The 11,265-nt window shown below is 37.8% G+C and overlaps 1 protein-coding gene across 1 annotated transcript; it reads left to right on the top strand.

The window, feature by feature from the left end:
- Positions 1-6,366: 6,366 nt before the first annotated feature.
- Positions 6,367-8,777, top strand: LOC109561173 (olfactory receptor 10H3-like). Its single transcript, XM_070792217.1, has 2 exons — positions 6,367-6,400; positions 7,816-8,777. Exons 1-2 carry the CDS (start codon positions 6,367-6,369, stop codon positions 8,775-8,777), a joined length of 996 nt encoding a protein of 331 aa, XP_070648318.1.
- The last annotated feature ends 2,488 nt before the right edge of the window (positions 8,778-11,265 follow it).

Below are 11,265 nucleotides of genomic sequence, written 5' to 3'. Positions count from 1 at the left end.
GTTTCAGAAAATACTCTTTGGAAATCAGAATGGAGAGGGGACAGAGGAGGAGAGTGGAGGGTGATTCAGGAGAGGGGATGGAGCCACATGAATGTAGAGGAGTGGGAGAAACTGAGCACTTCTTGGGGAAGGAGAATGGAGGGATGAAGCATGGAAGGCAATTGACACTGCAGACTGTAGGAGTGAGGCAGGGACTGGAGAAAAGAGTAGAGGTTGGATCAACTTCCTGGGGGTTGACATTAATGTCTTGATTTCTTGGTGGAGTGCATAGATGGCCAGAAGAATTTTGGGGCCATAAATGCATCTTCATCATTCCATAGAGCATCTTCACTCCAGCTAAGGTCCTCACTGTCCTGGCGATTCTGTGTCCTCCCAGTTCCAGGCTGACCCTTACTGTGGGGGATTCTTGAGACAATGCCTTAATGAGACAACCAGGGTATGCAATGTGGGGGAGACTTGTCTCAGAGTCAAGGAGTTTAGGAGCTCTGGGCAGCAACATAACTCAAATTATTCATAAAAATATATTTTAAAAACTTCATTATGGACTTCAGCTGTTGAGGTTTGAATCAATGGTATTTCCAACTTGCAGCTTTGATCATCATGGGTTTGCCCAAGATTCTTCTCATATTTCATGAATGTATTCCATTTTTTTCCACCCCATTTCCTTCTTGTTTTGACAATCATTTCAAAATACTTCGTGTGTTTTGTTTAGGTTTGTATGTGTTCTTTCAAGTTATGTATTGTTCTCTATATGCAATTTTAAATGGATTTTTATCTATTTTTTAAATGAATGAGGCTTATTAGAGAAGTTTAAGGTTTACAGAAAAGCTGATCAGATAGTATAGCAAATTCCCACTTACCTCCTTTTCCTGAACACAGCTTCCTCTATTATTTATGTGTTGCATTAATGTTGTCCATTTGTCACAACTGTTGAACAAATATAGATACAATATAATTAACCAATGTCCAAGTTTACCCTAAGCTTCACTCTTTGCATGGTACACTCTATGGGTTTTGCCAGTGTGTGATAACGTGTATCCACTGTGCCAGTTTCACAGAATAGTTTCACATTCTACATTTTCAATGTGCCTAAAAGGAATTATGCTGGAGAGGTCATCTTGTTTTTTGGCTGATTCACTCCATCTTATTGTAAAATTTCATTTACACTGTTAGGCACACATCTAACGTCTGTTTGGGCATCCAATCCGTTTTACCTGGAGTCTCCCCGGTTGTGACCAACAAACGTTTCCAATTCCCCTACTACAGCAATGCTACCAGGAACATCCTCTAGCATTTGTGTGTGTTAGTTGCTCAGTGGCGTCCGACTCTTTGCGACCTGGTGAACTGTAGCCCACCAGGCTCTTCTGTCCATGGAATTCTCCAGGCAAGAAGACTGGAGTGGATAGACATTCTCCTCTCCAGGGGATCTTCCCAACCCAGGAATCGAATCCAGGTCTCCCACATTGCAGGCAGATTCTTTACTGTCCGAGCTACCAGGGAAACCCCAAAATACTGGAGTGGGTAGCTTGTCCCTTCTCCAGAGGATCTTCCCAACCAAGGAATCTAACTGGGACCTCCTGTGTTGCAGGTGGATTCTTTACCAGTTGAACTACCAGAGAAGCCCAGCCTCTTTCATCCTTCCCTGTAAATAAGTTTAATAAGTAGAGATAGACTTAGGATCAAATTTGCTGGTGTACAGAGCTTGTATATTCTGAATTTTCACCGTTCTACATTCTCAGCAGCAGCATAGGAGGATTCTTTTGCCCCATAGTCCAGTTGACATGGAATTTTCTAATTTTGGGAATTAAATGCTGCTGTATGCAATAAAATTCCATTGCTGGTTTCCATTAACCACCTTGACACCCCCCCCCCCTTTTTTTTGAGCATCTTTTCATTTTCATTGGTAACTTCTGTGATTTATCTGCTCATATCCTTTGCTCATATCTGTATCAAAGTTCCTACTTGTTTCTTCTTCTAGATAGTATTCCTAGTACAGAATGGAATTTATTTTTTCCTAACTTTTCATCTGCCAGATCATTTTATCTAAAATATCCCACATGGAACAAAAATACTTAATGTCAATGTTTCAGATGTTTTAAAAATCACCTGAACGTTTCTGGTTTTAAAAATCAACAAAGTTAATTCTCTTCTACTTTTTCCTTTTAATGTTATGGCTTATATTTAATATTTAGGTCCTGAATCCAAATGGTTTTCATCTTTGCATGTGGTCTTAGGCATAAATTCAAATTTACTTTGCTTCATAAAATATAGTTTTCCCACCACAAAGGAGTAAACAATCCATCTTTTCCCTTAGATTCATGCTGCCACCCTAATAATATATTAGATGTTGAATAATGAAAGGATATTTTCTGAGATAGCCAAACCATTTCATGAGTGTCTATGTCTGTTCTAGATTTCACACTTTATAAAATGACAATGACTAAAGCATGTCTCACAATCTAGGAAGGCATATCTCTCCTGCTTAGTTCATTTTTATAGCATTAGCGGAGTTTTGTACTGACTTTATTTTCATAATGGATTTTTGCTTGGTTTTTATCAAATTCACAGTCGATACACCGGAATTGTAACTACAGTTGCACTCATAATTTGGAGGAGAGCTGGCTTCACTACAATATTAGCTCATTTGAGAATATAGTCTATTTTCATATATTCAGATTTTTATTAGTGGTTAGATTTTTTGTCTTTGGAGTTACTGAATATTTTTTGTTAACTCCTAGGTATTTTATAACAGAGGTTTTCAAAGTGTGATACAAGGACCGATGAGGGTCCCAAAGACATTTTCTGGGGGTCCAGAAAATGGACCCCCCTACTTTTCCAATTGCATTGTGTGAGTGCTGTTGTGTCTGACTCTTTATGGTCCCATGGACCATAGCCCACCAGGTTCCTTTGTCCATGGGATTTCCCAGGCAACAATACCAGAGTGAGCTACCACTGCCTACTCCAAGGGATCTTCCTGACCCAGAGATCGAACCTACATCTCCTGCATTGACAGGTGAATTCTTTACCACCTGAGCCACCTGGGAAGCCCCTTTCCAATTACAGGTGTGTGAATGTGTTTTCATCATATGCTTCAGTTAAAATAATGTATTTACCACAGACTAAATGAAGAAGCAGACATGAACATCAAGTTCTTATAAGGCAGTCATTACGCATATTTTCAAAAATCTAAAACAAGGCTATTCTTCTCACTAAATGTTTTTGAAAATGGAATTACTCTCATATAAATGTTACCATTATTAACTTGAAGTAGGTTTACTATTATTCTTTAAAATGTGCTAACTAAATACTTTAAAGATTCTCTGCTTTAATTTTTAATATGGTAAAAATTGATAGCTACAGTCCACCTAAACAAAAACCCTTTAGGAGCCTCAATAATTTTGGAGTTTTAGTAAAGGGATCCTAAGACCAAAATGCTTGAGAGCTGTTTGTTTATAATGCGTGTTACTCTGGGAGTATTATCTTGATTTTAACTTAAGTTGCATATTTTGAATGATTGTTACTGGTGTAATACCTTGAAAAAGACTATGATTTTTGGAAGCTGATCTCGCCTTCTGCAGCACTGCACTTTCTTACTGCACTAACATATTATGTCTCAACTCTTTTATCTTTCTAGATGCTCAAGTCTCTTCTCTTCCAATCCTTATATATATATATATTTTTTTTTCTTTTCTTTCCTTGTAGCATCATTCATGACTTTCAGTTCCATGTTAAAGAACAGCAGAGACAGTAAGTAACTTTGACTTGCTTCTGATCCTAAAATAATACACATAAACTTCCCCACTTAGTATATTACTTTTTAGTTTTGTAGTATATTCTCTTTATCTAGCTAAGAAAGTTCCTTTTGATTTCATGTTGCAAAGGATTTTTTAAAAGTCATAAATAGATATATAATGAATCATTATGTTGTGCACCTGAAACTGATATCTTATATGTCAATTAAATAAAAAATCATGATTGTTGAATTTTAGAAAATATGTTCTTTACTTGATAAAAATACTTATATATTTTTTTAGTTTATGCGATGAACCACATGATAGGTTATCTGTTGCTGTGCATCCTGTCATTCATGGGATAAACCAATACCACTTGATCATACTATATATGATTTTTACTACACTATTTCATTTGACTTGTAATATCATATAATGGATTTTCAAATCTACATAAACAGGTAAACTGAGTCTATAATTATAAACATTCTTGACCTGGTTTTAGAATCAAGATTACATTAACATGAGGAAATGAGCATGGTAGATTTCAACTATTTTTCTGTTATTTATTTATATTTTGAAGATTATATATAAAGTATTCATCAACTGTTCTTTAAAAATTTATGAGCATTCACTTATAAACCCACTGGGGTTAATGATTATAGAAAGAGAAGGTCTTTAACCATTTCAATTTCTTTAAAGCTTATTTGAATATCCAGAGTGTCTATTTCTTGAACCAGGTCTGAAATTGTACATGTTTCTGAGAATTTATTCATTTATTGTTTTGAATTTCTTAACATAGTTTTCTTATTATTTTCATTGATTTAGAAATGTCATTTATTTCTGTACTTATTTTCCAATTTTAGTTTTGTGTTTTCTCATTGGCAATTTTCTCCTTGTTTCTATCTTATTAATCTGAAAATTGCTTGATTTGGGCTGTGTTAAGGATGATTTGTTTTCTGAATAAGGTCTTATGACATATATGTATATGTATGCTTAAAGCAATATGTTTCCCATGACAGTACTGTTTTAGCTTATAAATTTGACATTTGATGGTTAATTACAAATATTTCTTCATTCATCTTATGACTTGCTACAGAAAAAATATTATTTAATATTATATTGAGTTCCTAACTTATAGAATTTGGAAAGGCATTTCTTCTCTACTGATTTCCAATTTTAATGCACTACAATCTATATAATATTTATACTTTGAAGTGTATGGAGGTTTGCTCTATGTCCAAATAGAAGGCTAAGTTTTGTTAAAATTCTCTATATGGTTGAAAATTATGTTTAGTCTCTGCTTGGTGAAGAGCCTAAGTATATTCAGGAGCTAATGTCTGAATATTATTATTGCATAATAATTAATAATTCCCAAATTACATTTCTGAACCCTATCAAAACTTGCAACCTCAGTTTTAAAATCTACTTATCTAGTTTCAATTTATATATTTCTGCCTCATATCTATTTCACTGAAAGTTGTGTTCATTATTTCTTTATTAATTATCTAGGGTACATTGCTGTTGTTCAGTTGCTAAGTCGTGTCTGACTCTTTGTGACTCCATGGACTGCAGCATGCCAAGCTGTCCTGTCCTTCACTGTCTCCCAGAGTTTGCTCAAATTCATGTCCATTGAGTCAGTTATATAGGTTATTTATATCTATTAGGTTGCTACAGTGTTCTAATAATCTTCACAAAATATTCTTCTTTCTTCCTTGGTGTGCACATGTGTGTAATTTTTAAATTTCAGTACGTATTTAAGCTACTAATATTTTCCTTCATAGCCAAAATAACAAGCTCATACTTAAAGTTAATAACTAAATTAAGAATGATCTCTTCATATTATTAATACCTCATCATTCACCCATAACAAATCAAAATCTTCTCTATATCCTTAATAACACCTTACAACTAGCTTATCTAAATCCACATCAAATCTAGAACTCTATGTTGGATGTGATTGTTATGTCCCTTGAATTTCTCTTCACTCTTTTCATGACCCTGGCTTGCTGATGAGATTCAACTAATTGTTCTTTGAAACTTTTCACCTTCTGGATTTCCTAATTGCTTCTTCTTGGCATCCTTTAGCTGTTCCTCTATCGTCTGCACATGATCACTCTTTCTGATGCTCAGCTATGCCAATGGGCACATTTTCAGTCTGGTTCCTTTAGCACTAACACACTATTCAGTGAAAGTTCCATTACACTGTTGAAGAGATCTAGGTTTGCATCCATGCACAGACCACTTCTCCAGGGAACCTGGTTCCTTTTACTGGCATATGGTATCAGAGATTTTATGATTATTATTTCATTAAATTCTATTTTTTCTGCTTTCAGCATTGCTTCTTCATTTTCCTTTGGTGAACATTTGCCTGGCATATATTCACCCGTCCTTTTATTTTCAAATGTTCCCTTCAATTTCTTTAGGTGTGTATATATTTATTTATATACAATAATCTGGTTTCTCTTCAGATTGCATATATAGGCTTCCCAGTGAAGTAGGAAATGGCAATCCACTCCAGTATTCTTGCCTGGAGAATCCCATGGACAGAGGAGCCTGGTGGGCTATGGTCTGTAGGGTCACAAAGGGTTGGAAGCACCTTAACATGCATGCATATACACGCACACAGGATACGATGGCAGGAATGAATTCAGTACTAAAAGAAGACAGTACTGAAATAAAGACAAATGGGTTACTCAATAAAAAGAAAAATATCTCAGAGGAAAAATTATTTTGATAAATCCAAAATCCAATCTAGAACAGGCACAGTATTCAGGAAACTATGACCCTGATCATCTATGTCTGTCTTGATTACAAACCTGGATATTCTATTTCTTTTCATCGCTGTTAATAAACACCCAGGAACCAAAACTATGTCTTAAGCACTTAATTCACTGGTGTTTATCACAATGCTGAAAGGCAAAAGCTATAATGATTTATTCCAACTTACCGATGGAGACTGTGTGACCCAGAGAAGTTAAGCAAATGGATATACGGTAAGCCCCCTACATACAAATGAGTTCCATTACCAGAGTGCGTTCATAAGTGTAATTTTCTTTCAAGTCCAACAAGGTTAGCTTAGGTACCCAATTAACACAATTGTCTATGTAATACTATACCATTACCAGCTTATAATACTTTTCAAACAAAAAAATACACAGAAAATAAATAAACACAAAAAATAAAGAAAACATTTTTAATCTTAGAGCACAGTACCTTGAAAAGTATAGCAGGTCTCACCAAATATGTGAACTAACTTATATGAGTGGACATTTGAACACAAGTTCATATCTTTGAAAGTTTACAACTTGAAGATTCATATGTTAGGGACTTCCTGTACAGCATGAAAAAAGAAGTGAAGTGAAAATGGTAGCTGCTCAGTCTTGTCCAACTCTTTGTGACATCACGGACTGTAGCTTGCCAGACTCCTCTGTCCATGGAATTCTCCAGGGAAAAATACTGGGGTGGATTGCTTTACTCCAGGGGACCTTTCCAACCCAGGGATCGAATTCTGGTCTCCTGCATTGCAGGCAGATACTTTACTGTCTGAGCCACTAGTTAAGTCCAACTTCTCTGTATAGTATGTGCTTAGTCACTCAGTTGTGTCCTACTCTTGTGACCGCATAGACTGTAGCCTGGCAAGCTCCTCTGTCCATGGGATTCTCCAGGCGAGAATTCTGGAGTGGGTTGCCATTTCCTTCTCCATCTGTATAGTGTAGAGCTCTTCAATTGGTCTTTAATGTATGCTAGCGCCTCTGTTTTGGAGAAGGCAGTGGCAGCCCACTCCAGTAGTCTTGCCTGGCAAATCCCATGGACAAAGGAGCCTGGTGGGCTGCAGTCCATGAGGTTGCTGAGGGTCGGACACGACTGAGCGACTTAACTTTCACTTTTCACTTTCATGCATTGGAGAAGGAAATGGCAACCCACTCCAGTGTTCTTGCCTGGAGAATCCCAGGGACAGGGAGCCTGGTGGGCTGCCATCTATGGGGTCGCACAGAGTAGGACACGACTGAAGCAACTTAGCAGCAGCAGCAGTGCCTCTGTTTTAACCACTGTGCCTTCATTCTCTTTCTGATCTCCCCAGATGCAGCATCCTTATCTAGTCAGAACTACAGCACAGTGTCTGAATTCATCCTCATTGGCTTCTCCAACTTCCCTCAGCAGCTCCTGCCCACCTTCTTCCTGCTGTACCTGCTGATGTACCTGTTCACACTGCTGGGGAACCTGCTCATCATGGGCACCATCTGGAGGGAGCACAGCCTCCACACCCCCATGTACCTCTTCCTGTGTGCCCTCTCCATCTCTGAGATTCTGTTCACTGTTACCATTACCCCTGAAATGCTGGTGGACATGCTCTCCACCCATCACTCCATCACCTTTGTGGCCTGTGCCAGCCAGATGTTTTTCTCCTTTACGTTTGGCTACACCCACTCCTTCCTGCTCATGATCATGGGCTATGACCGCTATGTGGCCATCTGCCACCCCCTGCACTACAACGTGCTCATGAGCACCCGTGACTGTGCCTGTCTTGTGTCCTGGTGCTGGGCTGGAGGCTCAGTTATGGGGATGATGGTGACACTGATAGTTTTTCTTCTCACCTTCTGTGGGTCCAATGAGATTCACCATTTTTTCTGCCATATTTTTTCCCTCTTGAAGTTGGCCTGTGGGAGGGACACAGCCTCTCTCACCCTGGCTGTGATCCTGGTCTGTGTCACAGCCCTGATTGGGTGCTTATTCCTTATCGTCCTCTCCTATGTCTTCATCGTGGCTGCCATCCTGAGGATCCCCTCCACTGAGGGCCGGCACAAGACCTTCTCCACCTGTGTCTCCCACCTCACCATAGTGGTCGTGCACTACGGTTTTGCCTCCATCATCTACCTCAAGCCCAAGGGTCCTCGTTCTATGGACAGTAACATTCTGATGACCACCACTTATACAGTCTTCACCCCCTTTCTTAGTCCAATTATTTTCAGTCTTAGGAATAAAGAGCTAAAGAACGCCATAAAAAGAAGCTTCCGCAGAACTTTCTGTCCCCTAAACTCCTAGCCACCAATATAGGGTAGAAGTGTTGGAGACAATGATGCCTTTCCTCATAGAACCCTTGTGATGATACAGATGTATGAAAATACCCACAGTCCTTAGGAGTATGATGCATGGTAGCTATTTGACTTTCTCCAGTTTTCCCCCTCTTATAGCCTCAAGCCATCATAATATCTTGTTTATATCCAATGTGATGAACTGTATCCCATTATCTATGCCTAGGAATATGCTACCTACTTATAGGCAGGTGAGCAAAATCACAAGGATGTGTCAGATCCCTAATGCACATGATTCTTCTTGAATGGACTACCAAGAGAAGATTTTGTCCCTTCACCCCCTCCCCAAAATAAGAATCAACAACCTAAAGAATAATAATAAATAACCTAAAATTAATAACCCACCAGAACTGAGTCTTTTCTATGTATAAAGTGCTATGTCTAGAGTACTATTACTATTATCCTTTAATTATAACAAATGTACAAAAGAAAACAGAGTGTCTCTCAGAAAATGATTTGCTATTTGTAGTTTCTCACTCCATTTTGGAGTAATGGAGTCTAAGGGAAGTTTTTATTTTGAGCTGAATGAAGTGAAAGATTCTAAAATGAAAAGGACAGAGAGAGAGTAGAGCACTAGGAATAGATCTGATTACTCAATTGGATTAAAAACTATAAAATATATGGGAAAAATCTGGAAAAGAGAGGAGGAAGGAAGAGGTTGGCAATGAAACTAAGCAGGACCCTGTGGGGCTCCTGGGCACAGAGGCCTTTATGTATCCACCCACCCTGCCATTTCTTGTTTGTAGGAAATAGGCTCCAACCTCTATGACCTACCCTGAGTTCCAAAGGGCACATTTAAGTAGTTGTTAAATCAGGGAATTTGGGGGATGCAAGACAATGGAGAAGCAGTCAAGAAATGATAATGTGTGAAATGGTATCTCATAGTGGTTTTGATTTGCATTTCTCTGATAATGAGTGATGTTGAGCATCTTTTCATGTGTTTGTTAGCCATCTGTATGTCTTCTTTGGAGAAATGTCTATTTAGATCTTTGGCCCATTTTTTGATTGGGTCATTTATTTTTCTAGAGTTGAGCTGTAGGAGTTGCTTGTATATTTTTGAGATTAGTTGTTTGTCGGTTGCTTCATTTGCTATTATTTTCTCCCATTCTGAAGGCTGTCTTTTCACCTTGCTAATAGTTTCCTTTGATGTGCAGAAGCTTTTAAGTTTAATTAGGTCCCATTTGTTTATTTTTGCTTTTATTTCCAATATTCTGGGAGGTGGGTCATAGAGGATCCTGCTGTGATGTATGTCAGAGAGTGTTTTGCCTATGTTCTCCTCTAGGAGTTTTATAGTTTCTGGTCTTACGTTGAGATCTTTAATCCATTTTGAGTTTATTTTTGTATATGGTGTTAGAAAGTGTTCTAGTTTCATTCTTTTACAAGTGGTTGACCAGATTTCCCAGCACCACTTGTTAAAGAGATTGTCTTTAATCCATTGTATATTCTTGCCTCCTTTGTCAAAGATAAGGTGTCCATATGTGCGTGGATTTATCTCTGGGCTTTCTATTTTGTTCCATTGATCTATATTTCTGGCTTTGTGCCAGTACCATACTGTCTGGATAACTGTGGCTTTGTAGTAGAGCCTGAAGTCAGGTAGGTTGATTCCTCCAGTTCCATTTTTCTTTCTCAAGATCGCTTTGGCTATTCGAGGTTTTTTGTATTTCCATACAAACTGTGAAATTATTTGTTCTAGCTCTGTGAAGAATACTGTTGGTAGCTTGATAGGGATTGCATTGAATCTATAAATTGCTTTGGGTAGTATACTCATTTTCACTATATTGATTCTTCCAATCCATGAACATGGTATATTTCTCCATCTATTAGTGTCCTCTTTGATTTCTTTCACCAGTGTTTTATCGTTTTCTATATATAGGTCTTTAGTTTATTTAGGTAGATATATTCCTAAGTATTTTATTCTTTTCGTTGCAATGGTGAGAGACAGTAATAGCAAGAGAATGAGTGAGATAGAGATGGAGACAGAGACAGAAACAGAGATAAAAATGGAGATAGAGATTGGTTGCACTAATGGAGGGAAAAGAGGGTGTGTCAAAGTATAAACCGGCTGTAAAAAAATCCACCTGGAAATGACACATCTCTGCTCACGAAAAAAAAAAAAGAAATGATAGTGTGAAATATAGACCAATGGAATAAGATAGAAAGCCCAGAGATAAACCCACATACCTCTGGGCATCTTATCTTTGACAAAGGAGGCAAGAATATACAATGGGGAAAAGGCAGTCTCTTCAATAAGTGGTACTGGGAAAACTGGACAGCTACATGTAAAAGAATGAAATTAGAATATTTCCTAATACCATACACAAAGATAAACTCAAAATGGATTAAAGACCTAAATGTAAGGCCAGAAACCATAAAACTCTTAGATGAAAACATAGGCAGAACACTGTGACATAAATCACAGCAAAATCCTCTATGACCCA

This window comes from Bos indicus, chromosome 7, assembly GCF_029378745.1.
Source record: "Bos indicus isolate NIAB-ARS_2022 breed Sahiwal x Tharparkar chromosome 7, NIAB-ARS_B.indTharparkar_mat_pri_1.0, whole genome shotgun sequence".
Classification (NCBI taxonomy): Eukaryota; Metazoa; Chordata; class Mammalia; order Artiodactyla; family Bovidae; genus Bos; species Bos indicus.
This window is presented reverse-complemented; position numbering and strand designations above follow the sequence as displayed.

Coding starts and splice junctions, on each gene's coding strand:
- LOC109561173 (XM_070792217.1), top strand. CDS start 6,367: ATGGCAGGAATGAATTCAGTACTAAAAGAAGACA. Junction 6,401..7,815: donor TTCAGTACTAAAAGAAGACA/GTACTGAAATAA, acceptor TGATCTCCCCAG/ATGCAGCATCCTTATCTAGT.